This window comes from Dreissena polymorpha, chromosome 1 (genome assembly GCF_020536995.1).
Source record: "Dreissena polymorpha isolate Duluth1 chromosome 1, UMN_Dpol_1.0, whole genome shotgun sequence".
In the NCBI taxonomy this organism is placed as follows: Eukaryota; Metazoa; Mollusca; class Bivalvia; order Myida; family Dreissenidae; genus Dreissena; species Dreissena polymorpha.
Window position 1 is genome coordinate 164210453 of NC_068355.1, and position 20248 is coordinate 164230700.

The 20248-nt window shown below is 32.5% G+C and overlaps 1 protein-coding gene across 1 annotated transcript in view; it reads right to left on the minus strand.

Annotated features, from left to right (window-relative positions):
* Nucleotides 1–2372: 2372 nt before the first annotated feature.
* Nucleotides 2373–20248, minus strand: part of LOC127864050 (neuronal acetylcholine receptor subunit alpha-5-like) — a 33443-nt gene continuing 15567 nt past the window's right edge. Inside the window, exons 2-4 of the mRNA XM_052403768.1 lie at nucleotides 4086–4201; nucleotides 3763–3861; nucleotides 2373–3158 (exon numbers count right to left, since the gene is read on the minus strand). Of these exons, the coding sequence (XP_052259728.1) occupies nucleotides 2373–3158; nucleotides 3763–3861; nucleotides 4086–4201 (1001 nt within the window). The remainder of the gene's footprint in view (nucleotides 3159–3762; nucleotides 3862–4085; nucleotides 4202–20248) is intronic.

The window sequence follows — 20248 nt, forward strand, 5'->3', positions numbered from 1 at the left end:
AGAAGTATTAAGTTCTATTTGTTATAATAAAAGAAGTAGTAATTCATTATTAAGCATAGCCAATTCTAAAATTCACTTATTTTGTTAAAATGTGTTCGTTTGTGTTCATACATACACTGCAATATATATTTAGCATATATACATACCTGGATTAACATCTACGCAAAAAGCCCCAGTCGAATCATTTGGAATAATATGATAGGAACAAAAGGAATGGTACGGTCTATTGCAATAATGGGTTCGCATTAATACATAGTACCAAAGGGTATTAATCTTTGTGAATTTTTTGCTATTTGGATAAAGACCTTCAATTTCTATTAATTTTGCTTTGCAATTTTTGAGGGATTCATTACAAACTCGACAATAGGTATCGTCCAAGTCAAAAGGAATCGACTAGCATTTGAGAGATCCTAGGTAAAGGTGAAAATTTTGTCTCATAAGTTATTTATTTGTTTCATGTCGGCTTGTAAAATGTCTGTAATAGAAAAGGAATATAAAGAGGGGGGGGGGGGGGTAGAAATTTGGATTAAATAAATCTTTTATAAGCTGGAATGGAAACTTTGGATACTAATCCAAAAATAGAAATGATTTCTTTGCATAACTGACAGTTTAAAGGGTGGGTTTCTTGAATGAGATGGTCGAAGATTTGGTAGTAAAGGATGGGTATGTCAAAATAGATTATCGCAAAAAGTAAGTTTGATACTAAAAGATTGGGATTGTTAAACATATAAGTAAATATTAATTTTACAGTTTGTTTTTGTATTTTTCTCATTTTTTAAATGGTTTTCAAGAAAAACATTATGTGATGTAATTGATTTGTTTTTTTATAACGGGATGGACATTTCTAAATTATCAAACGAATTTTCATTGTATTTAAACAATAATCTAAAGTAGGATGAATACAACATCAGAAATTGAAAAGTAATCATGGTTTCCATTCAAATTAATGTGTGTAACGACAATTATATGTAAAATTGACAATAGATAACAAAAATAGTTTACAATTTAAAATGATATTACATATACAATAAGAATTTAATAAAAATACAAAGCTAATATATAATTTTAAATTCACAATCTATAATGAAAAAAAAAAGTTTCGTGTCCGTCTGAAACAAAAACAGCAAAAATATGGTTTAAAAATGAGATAAACATGAAGCGTGTATGTAATGAATAAAATGGAAATATGTAACGATTGACATCTAAGATGAGAAAACATGTAAGATGAAGTATTTAATAACGAAGATTAAATAAATGCATTTCAATATTTTCTTAAGTGTTTATAATAGTTAAATGGTTAAATGGAAAAAATGACATCTAACATTAAATAATTGACATCAAAGTTGAAATCCATGCCAAATTTGACATCAAAATTGTAATATATGCAAACGTGTAAATAATTATCAATCAAACAAAACAAAAAGATAACTGATGTAATTATATATTTTTTAAAATAGAGTTTTAGTTAAGTACGTTCCTTAACTCCATTGTGTGTTAAAAATAATTCAGTGTGATAGTTGTTTTAAGCATTTGCCGAAGTTTGATGTATTGGTAAATGCCGATTGATAGATCAGATGGCATTTCCATAATTATATCTCCTGTAGTGTTTCGAAACTATATTTCCGAAGCGTTAATGAGAAGTTTTGGAAATAATCCAAAGCGTATGCCGTCAATATTCAGTGTGACAGGTAAGTCAATGATCCATTCTGATCGGCAAGAAGCTGAACTAACGATATTGTTATCAATACAATTTAAACAATTTGATATATGTAAAATCAAAAGAGTGCCATGTTGTCGTTTTGAATATTTGTAATATTCGAAGGATTGTTATCAGCAAGAGAACGTGAATCATGGCCAGAAAGACAATAAATGCTTATATCTCAGAGACTCATTAATATTGTTGGCAAATTCCTGAAATGGTGAGGGCGTGGTGGGATTGTCGTATTTGAGATGTTGGGCTGCAGCTGGTTTAAGCAATGTAAATGCAGTTAATAAGAGGCGAATTTTTCGTGAAAGGAATATCAACATTAGCATGTTTCCGATTATGAGTTATATACCTATGATTGAAATATTGAAAGTGGATAAACATGATTTAATTGAAATTTCACCGTTGATCATTGCTTCCGGTAGACTATGATTCACAATGTGGGTTTTCTTTACTCTTTTGACAAAGGTTTGCATGTCTATTTCTAATTTTTGTGGCCAAGTTAGTATTTCCTGTGTGTTTTGATTGAAAGTTTTAAATTCCGGTAATAATACCTTTATTGGATCCGTATACGAGATGTTTTCCATTTATTTATCAAAAAACCGTATTATTAAAGAAATGCTGGAGTAAAATGTCCAATTACATTTACAATTTTCCGTCTTACTGTCTAATAATCTGATCGATTATAGTTTATGGCTGATAAATAACACCATAGCGACGATGCGATGAGGATGCATGCAAATGTCACAAACAGCACGACGTCCAGAAAGTTGACGACTTCTCTCCACGAGTATTCAACGTCTCCCGTAGAGGCTGTATTAGACATTCTGCTTTCTGTAGCCTTTATTTCCGTCGGCACATATCTGGACGACTTTGCGCAAGATTTGTATCCAACGTCACCAGTAGAAGATTCATCCAACATTCTGCCGTCTGTAGCGCCATTGTCTGCCGGCACAACCATAGACGCGTTTGAACGAGATTTGCATTTCAAACATCGCATGAAGAAAATCATTATCCGAGGAATAGCCACATTTTCATCGAAACTGGACATGCGCAGAAGGGCCAACGCAAAGACGGTTGTAATTGTGCTGCAAGTGGTTTGGATTATGAGAAAGACCCCAATCAACGCTACGGAGTTTGAATTTTGTGGCAGCGATGCAGAGAAAATCGTAAGGAAGACAGCGAACGCCAAGAAGACCGAAATGGAGTAAGATGCTTTCTCTCCACTGTCATTCGGCAGCACGAACACACAGATGTTCAAAATTGCTAGCATCATCATAGGAAAGATGACAGACATAATAAAAAATAATGGTTTTCGTCTTATTGTGAGGGAAAAGCTTATTGTGCTACCCCAGTCGCCTTGCATTTCACAACTGACGTCAGTTAAATCCCAACCCGCATTTGGTTTGTAATATTGTGTCGCGAGTAGAGTAAATCCACATATCATTTCAACCTGAAAAAAACACAACAGATAATGCAAATGTACACGTTGTTTTCCGTTGTCATACGAAGCAAAATAATAAAAAAAACACACAGATAAGATATAGAGGATATGTGTTCATGTCAGTGTAAAATGCGCCACTCATGAAAATATATTTTCTATGATCACTCGTGAAATAACAAACAATCTTACACTGACATGAACAATTCTTTTATGCCGCTTTTTCAAGAAAATACTTAACAGCTGTTTCCCTATCGCAGGTGTCGTGCCTAAACACATTTCAATACACAAAATTCATTATACCAGCGAAATTCTCCGGTTAAACTATTTTACAATGTAAATTAACGGTGAAAAATCCATAAAACAAAAAGAAAATTTGTTGGATGCGATGGAAAATCGTTTTTAATTCACTCGTGATCATAAATATATATAAATCTTGAAGTAAATCTTGATATAATAATATAAAAATAGAAAAAGTAGTTCCGAAAATCTGTTATTTTCACCGGTGAAAATAACAGTTTGTTTATTTTCACTGCTGTTATTTCACTGCAGAAATGTTATATTTTATCATTAGGTATAAAAGAAAATTCAATTATATAGATTTCAGGCAAATTACCTCTCTCAGCGGGTAAACCCAAGACTTAAACTGCAGGTAACACGTCTGTGTATCGAAAGGGAAGTTTGTGATGTCCATCGAGCACGTTGATTCAAAAACCTCCAATTATGCAATAACAACACTTAACTTTGGTTCAATGATATGTCAACCGTTTGTGAACCCTTAATATTTATTTCTGATGTGATAATACCTGTTCACCAAAAGCAAATATTCACCATGATATATTTTATGTGAATGCCTTTGTCTTTAAATATTCATATGCGCACAAATATTTTATCATTAAAGTGTATGTATTCTTTGGTAATAAATCACTTAATACGCACCTGAAAAGGCTCCCACGTTACTGTCCCCACATAACTGTTGACAACATAGAGTGACGAAACACCGAGTTCCTTGTGCTCCAGATTGGAATTTTTCAAGGCAATGTCAGGCTTCCAGACTTCATTCTGTTCAGTGATTGATTAATAATTAAAATCAAAATAAATATAGTACACCATTTCTTTTCTTTTTTTTTATTCAATATAAAAACATACAATATAAATATGTGCATAAGCAAGAACAAAAGTGGTACAATACAACAGTAATCATGTCAAACACATATTATACATGATATGCTAGGATATACTGTTTTTTTTCTCTTGGTTGCATGTGGTGTATTCTGTTATTTTTAAATGTAATAATCAATCCTATAGATGAGTTGCGTAGAGTTAGGTAGAAGACAACTGGACTGGGTTATGAAAGGTTATGCGTTTCCATTTTTGTTCAAAAATATGAAGTTTATCGTTGTTGAGGGCTATTTCTTTTTCAATTTGGATCTTTAGTTTTAAATAGTTTATAAAACAGTTGAAAGTAGGTATTTGTTTTTTGTATTTGAAGCTAAATATAAAATATTTCTTTAATATGATAATGTGGTTCACAGTGTTATTAATTTCTGGTTTTTTAAAAGTATTCACACCGAAACTGATATTTAAGAGAGACAGTTTTAATTTTAATTGTTGTTTCTCTAGAAATGATGTTAACTAGTTCCATATAATTTGAATATGTTTGCATTCCCAGAAAAGGTGTTCTATTGTTTCAATGTGTTCGCTGCATATATCACACATTTGTGTTGGATAGGTTGCACTTAAAAAGGTATTTATTTGTAGCTATGATTCTATGGACATATTTATATTGAAAATTTCTCAGTGTGCTATCTATAGTTGTTTTATATGGCATGATAAATATTTGTTTCCAATTAAATTCTTGTTCCCCAAGAAGGCTTTGCCATTTATTTTGAATCTTGGAGTTTTCTGCAGGGTGTTTAATTTGTAGTTTGTAAAATATTTTGTTTGTTTTGTTTTGCAAGTATGTTTTCCGTGAATGATGTTTGAGTACATGGTGTGTTATTAGTATTAATTGTAGATTTAATATGTATGGGTATGCTTTTAATTAATGTGTAATACATTAGGAAATTGCTTGAAGGTATTCCGTATATATAACATATATTCTCAAAAGAATAGAAGTCTTTTATTCTGTAATCGTACAATTGGTCGACATATTTAATGTTTTTTTCAAACCAAAGTTTATAGAAAAAAGTCTTATTATTTGAAGTAATGTCTTTATTGTTCCATAAAATAGTTTTACTGGTGATTTGGGTTTCTAGATTATGAGTAACATTAGTCCATGCCGATAAAACATTAGATAGAAATATGTTTTCGTTTGCAATTTCATGCAAAATGGTTTTGCTGATGTTGCATTCAAAAAGTAAGGAGTCACCATATTTTTTTAGGATTTTCTGGTAAAATAATTTCCATTTACTTGTATTGGTATTAACTAGATATCTTTTAACCCAGCTGCATTTGATTGCATTCAAGAATGAGTCGATGTCCGTTAATTGGATACCTCCATTTTCTACAGATTGAATTAACTGAGTTCGCTTAATTTTATCAGGTTTACCGTCCCATATGAAATTAAATATTTCTGATTGTATATCTTTAATAATATCATTTGGTGGGTTTGGGAGAACTGTTAGTGTATAAATTAATTTAGGGAGTGCAAACGTTTTCAACACCGTGTTTTTTCCGATGAGTGTAAGTTTACGATGCTGCCATGATTTTAAACAATTTTTAAATTTTTGTAATTTAGGCAGTATGTTTTGTTGAACTGTTTCATTTTCATTGTTTGTAAAGGCTATTCCTAACGTTGTTGCTTCATCTGATGTCCAGTGGAATTTCATTTCTTTTTTAAGTTGAATATTACTTTGTTTAAATTTACCTACTCGTAGCACAGTGCATTTACTTTTGTTAAGTTTAAGACCCGATGCCATTCCAAAAAGGGTAAGCGATTCTATAAGATTATTGAATGAGTCAATACTGTCATTTAAAAAATAAGTTGCGTCGTCAGCAAATAGGGACTGTTTAATATCTTCGTCTGGTTCTAGCGATATTCCATTTATATGTTTATTTGATTGGATATAGTGTGATAGATACTCGATGCATATAATGAATAGTGAGGATGAGAGTGGACATCCTTGTCGTACCCCTCGTTCGATGTTAAAACTGTTTGAGAAGAAGCCATTGTTAATTATTATACTGTTAATATCGGTATAAAATAGTTTTACCCATTTAATAAGACTTTCACCGAAATTCATATTTTCTAAGCAAGAGAACATAAACGAATGGTCTAGTGAATCGAAAGCCTTTTCAAAGTCTGCAAAGAAAATGAGGCCAGAATTGTTTGGTTGGTTGAAATAATTTATGCATTCTTGTATCAGACGTACATTTTCACCAATGTATCGTCCTTTAATAAAACCAGATTGAGATCTTGAAATGACTGATGGTAATACTTTTTTTATTCTGTTTGATATACTTTTAGTTGCAATTTTATAATCATTGTTAAGTAGACTAATCGGGCGCCAGTTTGATAAGGATTCTAGGTTTTTTCCAGGTTTTGGAATGAGTGATATTATACCTTGTTTTTGTAGCGTAGTTAGGTTTTTGTTGTTAAATGAATAGTTAAGTGAATTAATTAAATGTATTTTAATATCGTTCCAGAATATTTTATAAAATTCAACTGTGATGCCATCAGATCCTGGACTTTTGTTATTTTGCATTTCTTTAAGTGCAAATCCACATTCATATTCATTAAGTAATCCGTCGCACAGTTGTTTTTCTTCTTGATTTAAAGCATGATGTGTATTTTTAAAGAGGGTGTTATTTTCAACATGTTTTCGTTTATAGAGGGTTTCGAAAAATAAACGTTGTTCTTCTAGTATTTGAGTTCTGTTTGTTATATCTTCGCCATTAACTACTAATTTGTGTACAGTTTTTTGTTCACTTCTACGTTTTTTATGATGTTTGCGAAGTATTTTGTATTTTTTTCATTGTGTTCAACATGCTGTGCACGTGCTCGTAATATAATTCCATTGAGTTGTGTATGATAAATTCCTTCTAATACTTGTTTTTTTGATGTTATTTCATTCTCAATGTCTTTGGTATCGTTTGTGTTTGTTTCATGTAATTGTTTTTCAAGTGTTTCAATGCTTTTGATGGTTTCAGTTTCAAGTTTGCGTGTTTCTTTTTGTTTCAATGATGTGTATCTAATTGTTGTGTTACGTATATTTCCTTTAATTACTTCCCATAAGGTGTTTGGGTTCGCATCTTTATTATTTTGAACTGTATTGAGTATTTCTTGTTTTATTTGCGTTTGGTATTGTGTATCTAATAATATGCTGTTATTGATTCTAAAGTATCCTGGGCCTCTTTCAGGCTCTATGTTGTGTATTTTAAGCTCAACTAGAGAGTGGTCAGTCATATATCCTGGTTTTATGTTAAATGTGTCAATAATGTTGCAAAGTGACTCAGATATTAAAAAATAGTCTAATCTACAAAATATTGTTGGTTTTGTGTTTGAGTGCCAGGTGAATTTGCTTTCGTTTGGATTTATTGTAATTTTCAATTATGTTATTCAAAATGTTTCTATTTTTAGAATGAGCATAAAGGTTTCCCCTCTTTTTATCTAATAATGGGTTAAGAACAGTATTGAAATCACCACCGATTATAATGTTTTTATCTTGGTTATTAATTACAAACGAGTGTAATGTTTCGTAAAATGTGGAATCATCTATGTTAGGGCCGTAAACGTTGATTAATGTTAATTGTGTTTCATGTATTTTGATATCTATACTTGCTAGTCTGCCAATTATTATTTCGTGAAAGTTATCCACTGTGATCCCTATATTGTTTTTAATCAGAAAGGCAATGCCTTGTTTATTAGTATGTTGCCCACTGAGGTAGATGTTTCCGTCCCATTCATTTTTTAAGGTTTGTGCTAAAGTATGTGTCAAGTGACTTTCTTGTAGTAGGCATACACTATTTTTTTTTTCGTCTAACCGTTTGAAGATTTTTATTCGTTTGTCTTTATTGTTTAGCCCTTTTACATTCAAAGTACATATTTTAATCATTTAAAAAGGTGGAAGGTGATGTGAATGATTATGTGTGTGTGCTTGTCCGGTTCGTTTTATTTTGAAAAATAGAGAAGAGCTATTCATCCTACACAATAGGTTAAGCGTAATGGAGTTATGGGTCAGATGAGTACTCTGTATGCAAAAATTCATATCCCAAGTCTCAGCAATGGATGTTTCATAAACAATACATTGTATTATGCTTAACAAAATCATACGTGAGAACGTATTTTTTCTCTATGCAACCATATATAGATTAAAAGAAGACAACAAAAAAACATTATATGTACAAAAACATTACCTGACGCCATTTCTTGTTCTTCCAGTAATTTATACATCCATTGGCTGCGGATTTGAGTCACTCTGCAGAAGCTTAAATTTTCCGTGTTTTATGACTTAGCCTACCGAAATCGTTCGATAATTTGAAAAAAAAACCTCTGTTTTTCTTTTATGCTGTGAGATGTTCTAATGGAATTACAATGGGACCATTTATCAGTGACGTGTTTGGGATTTTTAACGGCTTCTGACTTTCAAACCATTTTGAAAGTTTGTATAATTTATTGACCGATTTCGAAATGTTAATTTTATTGATATGACAACGTTTTATTTGTCTATAGCAGACGTAATACATACGTATAAAGATAATAGATGCAAGGAAGAGTACAGAGTCCAATTTATATATGTAGCTGGGAACGAGATTTTTTGGCGCTGACATCGCTTCCGAGAAAACGACTTTAACCTGTGGCTACCGTTTTGCATACTTTGTTGACCCACTTTTTGCGATAGTTTTAATTTGAAGCATAACTTAAAACAAAATGATTTACTCCGTGGAACGATAATTGTCCATAATTTCTTTTTCTATGGTTTACATTAACCTCAGCTTATAAAACAATGAATAAAGTGGGGAACTGTCCTACAGTGTTGATTTTCGGAATAATAATCCAACACCTAGCTATTGACCCTCCGGCTTGCTGGAAATTGCAACTGGTGACAGCATTTTCATGTAAAGTCTGCCGACACTTAAATAGGTAAAATGAGTTAACTATTTTCTGGCATAAATAACCTAAAACAGATCATAAATATATCCCTAATGCGCAAATTAAAACAACTTACTTGCTAGGTGTGCTCGCAGAATAATGATATTTGTTTCAAACACGTTAACGGTTCACAAGAGTTTTTGCAATGGAGTATTTTAAATTTGAAAATATGTTGGTTCGTACATCAAATAACTCCGGCATCCTCGGCAAGATAGATCTCGTGTCTAATCAACCAATCGCGCTACAACGACTATCTCCGGCACCTTGCCAATTGAAAACTTTGGCTTTCGGTCTGATTACGTTTTTTTTATCAACTTTGTTTTGAGAATTTATGCACAAACAACAGGAAAGTTAATGTCGACGGTAACAGGTGTTGTTAGGTGATTGAATTCGATTTTATTGACACACTTGAGACTTAATTTTTGACATAGAATTAGGTTTCGTCAGGAGGAACTTTAAGCTGTAGGTATGCACTCTTTAAAGCTCAAAGCATTCAAGAAGAACTATTTTTTAAGGTACGTTTTTTTCTTAGTTGTTGAGTTGTTTTGCTTCTACAAATTGCAAATTGTTTTCTGTGGTTATGGAATTTCAAGTAAAATGAATCTATTTCATTAATCATGGTGTGTGTATAAGCCGTTTTGGCTGTCATAAAGAAGATATTAGACGATATTTATTTGTGTGTTTTACCCGAAAGTTGTCAAAATCATAAACTCTTTTATTTTTATCATTTGTTGTTGAACTTTTTTTATAATGACAGTAATAACATTTTTCGTTTTAAAATTCAGTGCATATGTTTCCCAGAAAGTATTTTACTCTCACGTTATCAATTGCACGTCAATATATCACCCCTAAATTGTTGTATTAACCTGCTACATTTCGTTCATGCAAATCAACCCAAAGTTTTATGCTAAGAACTATATTACTTGGAGTCGTTCTTTAGTGCCAGTGTACTTGCAACGACCTCAATAAATTAATACTAACATAAGTATAAAATATATTAATTCCCGCCCATGAAGCAATATAAATCAATTGGAGCGTATCTAACTTGGTATACTTTTATCAACTTAATTAAATTCTGATTAACGTTCCCGAACAAAAACAAATAAAAAATACGAAACGCTCCACGCGTGTATTATTTATAATGAAGTTCAGTAGTGCTAGGTTGCGAGCTATAAATTCAATTAAAACCTGTAGATTGCGTCGGTTGATATCCGGTTAGCTTGGTTGGTACACGCACATCACACATAGGCGACCCGGGTTCAACCCCCGTTCCCGGCAGAAGGTAAGTTTGGTTGGTGGTCCCCATATCTGATAGAAGTGGTTTTCTCCATGTACTCCGTTCTCACTACACCACCTCATGATACACATCAATTGCAAATTTGTCAGTAACAACTAAAAAGCAGGAAATGGCAGCTAAAATTCTTCCCAACTCCCGCGATTTTAGTTAGTTACTTATTTAGAAAGGAGTCGTTGGACATACTTCGGGTCCGCAAATACTGCAGCATCAGGCGCAGAAAGACCTAATAAACTTCAAATTACACACACAGGCTGCTTTATTGAGTGGTTCCTGTTTAATGATTCTTATAAATGAGAAAGACTTATGGAATAAACAATAATTACCTGTGGCCAATATGCTTTCTCAATTCCATTATGATCGGTCCGATTCCATCTTAGAAACGAGTCCATCCAATTGAGAGACAGGAATGCCGATGATTTCATCGTTTGTTTGGCTTCGTTCAGCTCATTAATGGCAAGGAGATAAAGAAATGAGTAAATTTCTGTAAATAAACAAATCAAATAACGATGATGTAGACGTAAACGCGACACCTCTCGCAGCAATTGTTTTTTGTATACATGTACAGAAACCTACATGTATATAACACATAGCAGTGTTTTGTGCCAATTTTTGAGAAAATAAAAACAGCAATATATTATATTAAAGCCCCATTACAACTCAAAATCAACTCAAATTTCGTACGATATTTCGTAAAATAAAGTTAAACAATTAAAAATCAGTGTTCCTTATGGCAATTGCCGAAATTTCAACGCCAGATGTGGTCTGGTAAAATAGATGTTTGTAGATACAAAATGCTCGTTTTTATAATTATTTTGCATATTTAATTCCATTTTAATTTCCCGCAACGATATCTTTTCATACGACACATGAACACTAACATGGTACCATTTTAGTGTTTGTGTGTCGTATGAATGGATATATTCGCTGGAAATTAAAATGGAATTAATTGTGTCACACATAAATAAAAACGAGCATTTTGTATCTACAAAAATCTATGTAATCATACCACATCTAGCGTTGCAATTGTGGCTTTTGTTTAGGTGTTAACTTTTTTTTACGAAATACTTTACGTAATTTGCGTTGATTTTGAGCGTTGTAGAGGTTTTAATAATGATTTCTGTTGGTTAACTTCACAACAAAACCATGGGTTTTAAACAATTGTTAATATTCTGGAATAAAACAAAGCAAATCTCTTTTCTGCGTTTTATTTATGAAATTCATTTTGTGCGAAACTGTGAATACGTGATAATACAAAGTTTGAGAAGACGAATAATTGTATATGGGCTGTGCTTTGTGAAAAGGGGGTTTAATGCATGTCCGCAAAGGCTAATCAGGGACGACACTCTCCGCTTTTATATTTTCTGTTAAAAGGAACTGTCTTCTAAACAAAAATCAAGTTAAGGCCGGAAGTGTCGTCCCTGATAAGCCTGTGCGGACTGCGAATGAAACTCGGCGTTGTGCGAAGCTGTAAGACTATGATCATGATATCGAGGTTGTTCTTTATCAAACTCCATTATTCCGGGGATGTTATGATGCGTGCATTATTAAACACTATTACATTGTTGCACTAAACTAACTCGAGTATCATTCCTGTTGCGTAGTGACATTTATTTTTTACTTTTGATTACTTTTTGTATCACTTATTTGTTATAACTAACCATGCTATTAAGTCATTTGTAAAATGACCAGACACAAAGCGACTTTCAATGGTTTAATATATCTAACATATCCATGTTTTCATATGCTTGAGTTTGTGCATGGTGTTGAGCCCTTGAGCATGTGCCTGTCTTCATTGTTTGTGATTAAACTTTACCTTACCTTCTCGATGAACTTAAGTTTTCTGCAGTAGTGTGATATTTGCTTTGCAAACGTAACATTAAGATTACCAACCGGCACTTTAAGCTTATACTAAAGACAACGGTCTTTGGAGGTGGCCATAACTAGTCAGCAATAGACAATCCCAGAAATCGATAACTCCCTGACTTTCATCAAAAACTGGTTCACTAGAAAACGCGTGTGTACGCAAAGCCATAAATTGTCATGACCGTAACCAAGCCAATCATTTAATTAAGCCAGTATACGGTTAATTAAATATACAATATACATTCAGCCCATGATAATACATTTTCAAAACATAGTTACATATATATAGGCATGACATGTGATCAGTATTTAATTTTATGTTGTTAAATAAAGTATCAATTCACGAAAAGGTCTAGGATAATTGGATTACAGCATTTATAATCTCTTTACCAATTTTATAACGATAACATAAAAATCAACAAATCCGAATCTACAAGAGAGCGAGAAATTAAGTTTGAGTAATACATTATACACAATTAATCATTCTAATATTTATACGTTTTTTTACTAAATGCTTTAAGATTGCTAAGTTTGTGTTGAAACTTGAATTATCAGACTGAATTAATTCAATAAACCTTATCATGCTTGTTTTTTCCCCCTAATACATATTTATATAAAATGTTTAATATCAAATAAGGAACATTCTCATATAAAAGAGATATTCAGCCACAAGAACATTGCAATTTTTACATTTTCTTTCTTGAAAAGGTATAGATTCAGGTAAATGCCATATGCCCGATTCTATTTCTAATATATTAGGTGAAACCCTTAATCTATAAAGATCATGAACACACTTATTTTTACTGACATGTTTTAAGTAAGGTTGCAATGAAAATTTACAAAACTGTAACTTATTGTTCTTGAAAAATCATCAAATTCAGACATCCAATTTTGGATAAATGTATTATTTAATCTAGCCTTTACCAAAGATGAAAACACAATTTTTATCACCTACAACTTGGTTTGGCCATGCAAACTGTACATCTGCAACATATAACAAACAGATGTGTTCGTGGTTACGCCATGATTAACAAATACACTCGATATAATGTTAGCTTATCTTTTAAACGCCACTATAAAACATTTCTATAAAAACATGCATTTTGATGTGTTGATTATTTCTTGACGAAGAGTTATTTATAACTTTAAAACTTACTAAATGGTTCCCACGAGTTAGCTGTGTTGTTAGCACGAGTAACAAAATCGTTCCCACGAGTAAGCTATGTAAGCTTCCCACGACTTACTAATTCTAGTTTGCCAATATTAACCTGACACTTACCTTTATGAATGGATATATTTAAGTATAGTTACCAAAAATAAATAAGTTTCTGTAGAAGAAGTAATTTTAATTGATTTAATGTTACCTCATTAAGCATACTGTTATTTTCTCTTTAGACGCGTGTTAAACGAGCACGAACTTACACCGGATTGAACTATTGGAAACTCTCAAAGCGTATAATTCATTTTCATATAGTTAAAGACTGCAAGGTCAATTTTGTCAAGCGATGTCTCATTCTATTTCCAATACTGATTGTGAGAACGACAAAAATAAAAGCACGCACATGTAAGATCTGTGCGGCCGTGAATATCGACTTATATTTACAAAAAATCCCGCGTCCGCGAAAAAGCGCGCGTTTTATTTGTTGTTTCGGTATTTAAATTTCAGAATTAAATCATACAATGCCAGTTAGATGAGTATTGAACGTTATGTTATATTTAAGTGTACAGGTTATATTATATTTTATGTTTTTTGAAACACAGTCGATTATGAAATTGTATTCTCTACAAAGATATATTGTAGCATATTAATAAAGTGTACGTTTAGAATTCACTCAACATATTTGCATTTTTGAACATGTCATATTTTGCATAGATTAATATATTGTGAGTGTATTTCATAATAAATAAAAAAAAAAACAATATGTAGTAAATCATGCTGAGGCATGGGACTTGTCAAATGCGTGTTGCATTTGTTTGAGGTTTGAAATTAAATGTCGAAAGTTGATTAATTTAAACATCATAAATAATGAGCTCCAGCTACTAAAAAGAACATAATTTAACACTGGCAGATGTTTGGTCAAATAAAAAATATTTTACCTAGTCTACAGTGGATACATAGACAAAGCACCATATTTCAACCAAAACTAGTCTCAGTCTAAATTACTTTCTTTTTATGATGTACACGTAAAGGAACGTTTGAGCAAGAATCCACCGATAACTAATGAGGATTGGAACATATAAAGAATTTAAACTATATATCCAAACGTAGAAATATACATAATGCCTTATTTCTGCCAAAACTCGTCACACCCTATATTTCTTTCGTTAGAACATCAACATATTATTGTCATTAAACTTTCCAATTAGAGCGAGATCCATCTTGTTGGTAAAACGCAATGGAACGCACTATATATCTGTACTAAATATTCCACAGTCATAAGTCCTCATTAACGATCATGAATATTATTAAACAGTGGACTTTTTGAGCGAGATATATCCAGAAGTTAAAGAGAAGTAAAAAGAAAACAAGCATCGGGACGTTTGGACGTACAAACGGACGGTCGGACAATGCTTGATGATTTCAACTCCTTCGGGGCAGGGAGTATTTAAAACAAATGCTGTAAAAAAACAAGATTCGAACTTGAGAACAATTAATATGAAACCTTTAGCCTTAGCCTCTCGTCCAGCACAACTAGTAATATGCTGTTCTGCTAACTTAAAACTACCTTTGTTGTATTAAAGGTTAAGGCAAAATGACCGTTCACAGACAACTCCTCACAAACGTAACGTGGCCGAGTCAGGAACCTAACTAAACGATTCTTGGTTTTGTGTTTCAGCGATCTTTATACTGGACTAGCCAAAGAGTATCAGTAACAGGTCAACGGCTATTTTTTAAGTTAGACAACAAATTAATGACTGTATGACCGCTCTATGGTTTCCAAACTTTAGGAAAACTAATTGACATATAGTTTTACCCCTCAGTTTATTTTTTCCTTTTTATAACGTACATTTAAAGTTCATACAAGCGAACGCAACCAGTTTAAAAATCATATGTCTTGATTTAAAAATCATTGATCAATAAATAAACTAGCTATCACAAAAAGAAATCTGTAAAATATATAGATTATGTTGGCATTTGTTTAAAATAATTAACATGTTCCAATATATAATCGTGAAATAAATTGTAACGAAAAGAAACACTACCGGTTTTCTTTGACTGGTTGTATGCGGGTCGTATCCTGCAGTCGTATCCGTTCGTGACAAATAACTTTTGTTTCAGAGCCTTAACATCTTCTGTGGTGTAACAGGTTGCGTTTGGCTCGTGCCCCATCAAAATAATCGCAGCGAACATGGTTCTAAACATGTTCTGAAATCACGATGTATGCACACTAATAAAACACGGAATACAATTTAAGACGGTATCGACAATTTGGTAAAAAAAAAAATCAATATAAAATCGATTGTAGTGATCACGAAACGTAAAATACGTGCACTCATGTAACAACATATAAAATTGGAACAAGGACAAGAGGTGCAATATTTGACATGTACTATCATATAGTGGTCTTCTTTTGAGTTTGTTAAAATCCGGGATGGAAATGGATCTGCCCGCGTTTTTTTTAAATCGACCTTTTTAGCTTTTTATTTAAAAAAATCTAAATCCATTTGGCATCAGATTGTAATCTAAACAGATTAATCATAAAGTGCAATTGGATTTTGAAATCGACCATGCCTCATTCCACAGCTGAGCGATTGACGGCCACTTTGTCATACTTAATTAAAACAACAATTCGTGCAACATTAATTCATTTGTCAATTTACTGAAGTTATTAAATAAAACTTAACATTGGTATTCAGGTTCTTCATAGTAAAATACTATACTGGCCGATACCTATAACTGACCAGCTTTTAAGCATACTTATTCACTCTTTTTTATTTATCAATGTCCACTTAAGGTTTGCTTTACATATTAAAGTCACGTAGAGGTATGCAAACTTAAATTATGGAAAGGAACGTAAAAATAACGACACAATATGTTGTAATATCGGACGTAATCGGCGATTGATTATAAAGTCTATGCTGAATTCAAACACCACAATCGAAGATGTAAGGGCTAAAACGGGTTGGTTATGTCATGACGTATTAGATGCTACGCCGGTTGGTGTGATAATAAGCAAACACAACAAAACGATTGTTTTCGTATTTCAATGATCGCGCAATTTTCCAATAATTTTATCAGATTGTTTTTATTTGAATTACGTTGACATCATTAAGGAAGCTTAATCGTAATAAGGATAATTGCGCTATACCGGTTGAACTGTTCACAAGGGGCACTTGAAGTCTCTTCCGCAATTTGAATAAAACAGTTTGCATCCCATTGTTTCCAAACAACATGAAAATGTTCGCAATAATAATATCTTGACATTTCAGTTGTGTCTTTCTGTCTGTGCATCCGTCCGCCCGCCCGACTTTCCAACCGTCTGTCTGTCTGTCTCTCTGTTCGTCCGTCCGTCCGCCCGCCCGACCTTCCGCCCGTTTGTCTGTCTGTCTGTCTGTCTGCTTGCCTGCCTGCCGCCTGCCAGTCTGTCTGTCTGTCTTTCTGTCTGTCTATTTGTCTGTCTGTCTGTCTGTCTGTCTGTCGGTCGGTCTGTCGGTCTGTCATTCGGTCTGTCGGTCTGTCATTCGGTCTGTCGATCTGTCAGTCGTGGAGTCGTTCGTTTTGTCGGACATAAGTTCATCCATTAGTATATATATATTTTTGTGATTTTTTTGCTCAAGTTTTGCGTCCAGAAATCAATGTAGGCTTACCATTAAGAGCACTATTCTGTTCACGTAATTAATTATTATGACAGTTATAATTTAACTTACAATGATATATTGCTATTTATATTTGAAATCAATCACATAAACACTTTTAAGATAATTAGAATGATGCGGACACAACAAACGCAAGTAGGGGATACGACTTCTTGCATTTGAATGTACAACTCGTTATGTATTGGTTGCAGAAAATTTATAGAACAATTACTTTTTTATTACTTAACATGCTAAAAATAAGTCAAGTTAATATATTTACAGGTAGACATATTAAATATATACAAACAAACTTCATGTTTGCATTTGCATTCATAAAACAGTAACTTTCAAGAAAAAAGCGCATGTACTTCTTCGTATGGCCATCTGCCGAGACACACACGATACCATAACATCACAATAATGCAGTTAACTACACGTACTTCTTTTACATCGAAACACAAATTTCCATTACATTTAGAAAATATATTTATTCAAATCAACGAAAAAAGTATGTGCATTGTTCTATAAAACATGAGTTATAACTTATGCAGTATGTGTTATAAAGTAATGTAGGAAGAATACAACATGTACAAGATATTGCAGTTTCAATAAATATATATCATAATGCATAAAAAGATGTTCCAAAAATGTATACACGTATGCTATATACGTTAATTTAATTAATTGACTTAAGCATTTGACGATCAATAGCTTAACATTACAGGATCAACATACACTTGTCTGTTAATCATATTTACATTTAATATTCTAATTATTTTCTCAATATGTTATTTCGTTATATTAACGAATATTAAATCAGTATTAATTTCAAAGCCTTGTCTTTTTTTAAATCAAATTCTTGTTTCGCTTCGTGTATATTCACATTACCATCTAAGCATTAGCCTCGTACAGGAAATTTATCAATATGTTTATTACACGTTATTATTTAATGCAATGTTCAATACCCGCATGATTAACGACTGCTCGGATTTTAATGTTACTTGATTTGTTTTTAGTTTTATCTTGTCATTATAGTGTGCATGAATCAAATCATTCATTTGAGAAAAAACACGACATCATTAAATAAAATGATTAAAATACAATTCATTATAAATAATGCGTTCCTTTTCATTAATCACTATCCGTGTTCGATTGACAAATACGCTTTGCAGAATTATACTTTAAAACAAAAAGAAAACTGAAAAACACACACAATAAATCAATCGTAACAATTAATTCAAAACGCAATGCCATTCATGTCCAAATTGATGATTTATTGACAGGCGAAAAAGAAATCAAACATACAAACGATTACATTGACACAGACAGATCGACAAATGCAGACAGATAATTAGACATACACAGGCATATTATGCCCAACTGAAAGCCGTTTATATAAAATAGGTGACAGTTAGGGTACTTTTGGTGATTAATTTATTTAACAAGCAAAGTTTGAGACAAAATACAAAACAACATTTAAACGTACCGATACATTTACGAATGGACGGACTGATGCCCGACCACTCGGGCTGACTCACGAAGCGACAGACCGACCGATTGACAGTCGGATGGACGGACGGAGAGACCGAAAGACAGAAATAAAGACAGAGAGATGGAAAGAAAAACAGTCAAAACATGCTGTTTCAAGATATCATCAGTTCAAATAATGTTATGCACAAAGTTCGATTTAACCCTTTGAGTGTTGGAACCGAATTTTGAAGGCCTTTGCAAACAGTTTGGATCCAGATGAGACGCCACAGAACGTGGCGTCTCATCAGGATCCAAACTGTTTGCTATTCTGATAGTATTCTTTGAAAAAAATCGAAGAAAATGCTAATTTTAGAAATTCAGCAGAAGACATTTTAGCAGACGACAAATTTCCCAGCATGCAAAGGGTTAAAATTCGGAAAGGCTGAATGTGCCCCTTGGGAATAACTATATTGTAATAGCGCAATTATCCGTCTGAAGAGAAAGCTGGTTCCGCGAGGTCGATTAAATATTTTTTAACAGTTCATGTCAATTATTGGAAGATAACACGATCATGGTAATACAAAAACAATCGTTTCGTCAACTTGGCTGTCTATCACATCAACCGTAGGATATACTGATATGGTTTATTCAAGATACATTAGACATTAGTCCATGAGTACACATGTATGTTGACTATATTTATACAAACAAAATGCATGCAAGTGGTCATCAATAAATACAAGTTCATGACATGATTGATCATATTCAAACTATATTAAGTTCTATACATACATTGTTAAAAGGATACATGTATTTCAACATAATGTTAACATAAATAGCGCTATTGACAGCGAGAAGTCAACTTTTCTGACATGTAATTTACTCAAAATAATATTTATAGACATTTCTTTGAATAAATGCTTTATGAACATAATTTGCTAAATTTCTGTTAATTGTTTGGTTATCAGATTGCATTAACTCTATAAATTTTGGAATATTTGGTCTTTTCCAGTAATATTGCTTTATGTATTTTTTTCTAATATCATTGTATAAGGAACATTCAAACAAAAAATGAAATTCATCCTCGAAGACATTGCAATGTTGACATTTTCTTTCCTGGAGTTGTATAGATTCTGGTTTATGCCATCTGCCTGACTCTATTTCTAATCTATGAGAGGATACTCTTAGTCGGCACAGACTAAACCTAAACTTATCAATAGTAACATCATTTAAATAAGGCTGGAATTCAAATTTACAAAAAAGATTATAACTTACTGCTCTTGATGAATTACTCAGTTTAGACATCCAATTTTGTATAAAAGCATCATTTAATCTGGATTTAACAAGAGATAAAAAGCACTTATCATCACCTACTCCTTGGTTTATCCATGCATAATGTAATCCCAAGGACTGCAACAAGTTACAAACAGATTTAGCCCATGTGTGCATATTTGGTTTACTTATCAAACAGTTACACATATGTAAATATATACACTTAACATATTTATGGTTTTCTAACTGGGTAACTTTTAGCCAATACCTTATTACATTAATTGCACGTCTCACGATTAAGGATGTTCT